Raw genomic sequence first — 4,910 nt, 5'->3', positions numbered from 1 at the left:
CACACTGTTTGGAGACCAAATAAGATCCTTTCAGGCTATTTCATAACTGCCTAAACCTTCTTGTGCTTAAAATAGCTGGTTATTTGCTTCCTAAGTAAGACACACCCTGACTCACAGAAGGGTTCCTGGGCGCCCGGGAGACATGCCTGTGCAGAAGGCAAACACACCACGAGTGGAATGGAAATTCTTCAGCACCATTAGTGTTTCAAGTGCCTTGAAATCCATCAGCTGCGAGAGGAAAAGGAAAACACCCAGCAGAGCTCTGCCAAGCTAACACATGACCAAGATCCAGGCAGCAGCCACAGCAGAGGCCGATTTCCTCGCTCCCGCTAAGACAGTTGGATGTAGTGCAGCTTCAAACGCTTTTTTTTTTTTTAAATGAATCTAAATCTTCCCCCTTGAGCCTTTCCTCAATGGGATTAAGAAGGAGCTCAGAGAAGCAGGCATGACAAATTAAACGAACCTGTTAGAATTTCAGCAAGGCTTTTGCTGTAGCGACAGCCTTGTGTTTCGAGTTCCTCCCTCTCCCACACAGGTGGGTACACAGAGCTCTATGGATTCACTGTGCCAGGCTCTCTGACCTCTTGCTGGTTTCCCTTGTGAAGTGTGGCCTGGCTTTGTTTGGCCCTGGGCTGAGAAGCACAAGCAATCCCTTGATGTACCAGGAGACACTGTCCTCTTTCTAATACAGTAATTCTTGCCTCTGACCATATCCCCTTTCCCAGCAGCACGGCTGCTTTGCCATCTGTAGGCCTCCATGGTCCATTGGTCTAATTGTCCCCAGCCTCACTCAGATATGTTCAGGACGGACAGATCCTTAGCATTTCCCCTGCAGGCTTGTGTCCCCTACCCCACTGTCTTGGGCCTGCACTCACTTCTATGCTGGGACAAATCCTGAATAGGCTATGGCATCTATTGTGGATGTGGATCTTCCTGGAGACTCCTCAGTGAGAACATCAAGAGCATGACTTTCAGCTTTCCTGTGGGCACATGAAGCCAACATCTACACTGATGCTTCTAGCTTGAGGGGAGAGACCAGATATGTGCCTACCCTCTGGCTTCCCCACTCACAGCATGGAAGAGAAATTGTCCCTTCCTCTCATCTGGGAAGCCTCATTGACATCACAATGTCATCATCTTTTGCTGCCTTGTAAAGCCCACATCCAAGGAACAAAGGCCCGTGTAACAATATCCCTTCTATGACACCAACAATTGTGAAAGGGCTGAGAAGCACTCAGCCCTAAATGAAACGCCTATATCAACCCTCCTCCACAAGGCTCCTGGGACCATCCTAGAAGAGAGGAGAAGAAAGATGCACGTGGTAGGGGAAGGAATGCTGTGAGATGTTGTCTCCTGGCTGCGGCACTCAGAGACTCACAGCCGCCACACAAGATCAAACCAGCAAGACCAGCCAGCGTTCCAACCGACAGCGCTAATCGGACTCAGTGGGCTGCAGAAAAGAGCCGGACATGGAGTGAGGAGGGAAATGTGTTGAGATTGCATGAGGAGGAGGGAAAGGGGCAATGGGTGGGTATGATCAAGATTGGGGAGGAAGGAATAGAGAATGTATATTCTATTAGGAAAGAAATGCATGGGCTGATACCAGCATCCCTTTCCCCCTTAGTAGAATGTTTGCTATCCAAGCCCAGATGATTACATCGCTTCTAGTCAATGTTTCAAAGCTTCTATAGACAACATGGACATGCCACTGTTTAGACAACCTCTTTCATTTTGACTGTTAGTATATAGTGTGGGAAAAGAAACATGGAAATACGTCTCTGTTAAGAATGCAGACCTTGGGCTGGAGAGATGGCTCAATGGTTAAGAGCACTTGGCTGCTCTTCTGGAGGACCCAGGTTTAATTCCCAGCACCCACATGACAACTTGCAACTGTCTGTAACTCCAGTTATGGGGGACCTGATGCCCTTTTATGGCCTCTGTGGGCACCAGGCATGTAAGTGGTGCCTACAGACAGACCTGTAAACAAAAACCCATATACATAAAATAATTTAAAACTTTGTCTTAAATGCAAAACTTCAATTTTCACATATATTCTTGGGACTGGATGGCTAGGCAGAGTAAATGTGGAAAGCAAGCACATGTTATCTCGAAAAAGATAACAGAACTCTTTCTGAAAGGTGTGTGTGTGCACACATGCGTGCCCAGGAGCATATGTGTGTACCCACACATGAGCGTGCTTACTTGCACGTGCGTGGTCTGCACTTACAGGAGGAGTGTGTGTGTGTGTCCATGTGCATGTGCATATGTGTATGTGCATGTGAATGCACATGTACAAGAGCATGCATGCACTTTGTGTTGCTAAAGATGGAACCTAGAGTCTCAGGCGTGCTAGGCAAGCTATACGATTGAGCTTCACCCCAGCCTATGGAAAGGTAATTCGGCTGTAGTTATGCCTAGTGAGGTACACATGGCTGATCCAACTGGGACTAGCCACAAGGCAGCTGCTCTTCAGGCAGAAGGTAGGAGGATGGTGAAACACGAGGAGGGCTCATGGAGGAGGGAAAAGACAGTCTAGCAGGAGATACATGTTTGGTATCATGTGATACTTCTCAGAGGTGATGCTTAGGAGAAAGCTACAGTGAGTACTGTAGTTTGTTCTCAAGTGTTTGTGAGTTGGAAGCTTGCTTCTAGTATAGGAATGCTAAGAGGTGACCTCGTGTCTTTGGGGGATCATCCTTTAGGAGGGATTAAGGTGGTTCTCAAGGGAGTCTAAGTAAGTTGTAAGAAAGTACTAGTTAGTTTCATTTCAACCTGATACTACTGGAGTCATCTCAGAGGGAGATTCCCCAGTTGAAAAACTACATGTGGGAGATTGGGCTGTGGACAAGCCTGTGGGGGCACTTTCTTAATTAGTAATTGATATAGGAGGCCCCAGCCCACGGTAGGTGATATCATCCCTGGGCTAGTGGTCCTGGGTTCTATGAGAAAGAAGGTTGAGCAAGCCATGAGAACAAGCCAGTGAGCATCACTTCTCCATGGTCTCTGCATCAGCTCCTGCCTCCAGGATGTTGCCCAGTTTAAGTCCCTGCCTTGACTTTTCTCAGTGGACTGATTAAGGATATGTAAGCCAAATAAGCCTTTTTCCTTCCCAGATGCTCTTGGTCATGGAGTGTGATCACAGCAATATAACCCTGACTAGGGCAGAGTATATATAGCTCCTCTCCATGCTCTGGCTTCCTATGTCGTTATGTGATCTCGTTTCTGCTTTCTTTATCGTTGGGACCTCATCTCCATGATGAATCCTTCATGAGAGCCAAAGAGATGCCGATGACATTCAAGAACTCAGAGCTAAAAAAAATATGTCTTTATAGGTACATAATAGCTTCAGTTATTTTGTTATGGTAATAGAAAAAGGGAATAACATAACTAATGAGTCATAAAGAGAAATCTGGGGTGAGAGAACACTGGATAAAAATGATAAGAAAGTTGGTTTATTTTCCTGGTGTAGACAGATCATTTGGCAAAGAGTCCAGGATAATATCTGAGCATGGGCTTTGAACCTTGACCTAGCCTAGCTGTGTAACTTCTCTAAGGCTCATGTCCCCATCTCTAAGGTGCTGATCACAATGCATCTTACCTCAGTGGTTGGTTGCACTTGAGGGAATAATGCCTGTTTATACATCCACAGCCTCACACAACATAACTACCAGCCCTGAGGCTGCCTCAAAGCTCTCAAAGTCCACTGTTGGGGGTACTGGTTGGGAGCATCAGCTGTAGATGCTGCCTGAGTGTTAAGTAGTTAGTGTATTTTGTTCTTAGCTTGGCCATAGAAGAAATGTTTAAGAAGGACAAACAAAAGAATAAGGACAAGGGGCTGGACATGAACAGTGTTCAAGCAGGAGCCCCTGAAGAGTCAGACATGACACTCAACAACGGAGGAAAAGCAAATGAAAGGGGCAGCAACGGTAAGACGGAAAGGGGGGTTGCCTTGGGGGGCCCTGAATGTAGGGAGCAGGTGGCAGTATTAAATCAAGAGAGGAACATTGTTGTTAAAGCAAGAATTATAACATGAAAGACATATGTCATTGCTGATGCTTGGCTGTCTGATGAGTGACATAACTTAGATCTGTACACTGTTCATCAGATGCCTTCATGGTCTCTAAGAATAAGTCTTCTGGGACTGGAGAGATGGCTCAGTGGTGAAGAGCACTGACTGCTGTTTCAGAGGTCCTGAGTTCAATTCCCAGCAACCACATGGTAGCTCACAACCATCTGTAACGGGATCCAGTGCTCTCTTCTGGTGGGTCTGAGACAGCTACGGTGTATTCATATTTCACACACACACACACACACACACACATTACAATCTTTTAAAATGTTTAAAAAAGAGAATGTCTTCCTTGGTGTAGGTAGTCAATCTTTTGTTTCTTTTCTTTTTTTTTTGTATTTTGATTTAATTAATTAATTTTGTTATTGTTGTTCAGAAAATCCATTACAGGTTTTATCCAAAAATGAGGCTTTTTTGGTCCCAGAGTTCTTGGGTACAGCCCAGTCCAAAGAGAAAGCCATTGCTTCCAAGGTCAGCAGTACACTTCATACGTCCACAGAAGACTCTGAGCTCCCACAGCAAGTTAGTAGCACCCTCACGTTTTCAGAGAATACCGCCCATCCCAGACATGAAGTTAGCCCCAAGTCTTCATCAAAAAACACTCAGCTGAAACAGGAAAACATTTCTAAATCTCCGGGCTACTCCAAGCAGGCCAACTATAGCAATACTCCCAAGTCCTTGGCAAAAACCACCTATCCCAAACAGGGGAGCACCCTCAAACCTGCAACAAACAGCGCCCATTACAGGGAGGATGACAGGCCCAAGTCCTCAGAAGACACCATCCCATCCAAGAAAGGTGACATGCCCAAGTCCTCAGAAGACACCATCCCATCCAAGAAAG

The 4,910-nt window shown here is 46.0% G+C and overlaps 1 protein-coding gene across 2 annotated transcripts in view; it reads left to right on the top strand.

Moving 5' to 3' along the window:
* The first annotated feature begins 1,214 nt into the window (after positions 1-1,214).
* The window catches only part of Txndc2 (thioredoxin domain containing 2), a 5,073-nt gene continuing 1,377 nt past the window's right edge, over positions 1,215-4,910 (top strand). The window contains exons 1-3 of one of the 2 annotated variants that reach the window (XM_021149199.2): positions 1,215-1,474; positions 3,781-3,926; positions 4,446-4,872. In XM_021149199.2, the coding sequence (XP_021004858.1) occupies positions 1,470-1,474; positions 3,781-3,926; positions 4,446-4,872 (578 nt within the window). In that variant the 5' untranslated portion in view covers positions 1,215-1,469. The remainder of the gene's footprint in view (positions 1,475-3,780; positions 3,927-4,445; positions 4,873-4,910) is intronic. The other variant, XM_021149200.2, reaches the window with a different exon arrangement.

This window comes from Mus caroli, chromosome 17 (genome assembly GCF_900094665.2).
Source record: "Mus caroli chromosome 17, CAROLI_EIJ_v1.1, whole genome shotgun sequence".
Taxonomy (NCBI): domain Eukaryota; kingdom Metazoa; phylum Chordata; class Mammalia; order Rodentia; family Muridae; genus Mus; species Mus caroli.
The sequence above is the reverse complement of the archived record's forward strand: the minus strand, read 5'-3'. Positions and strand labels throughout refer to the sequence as shown.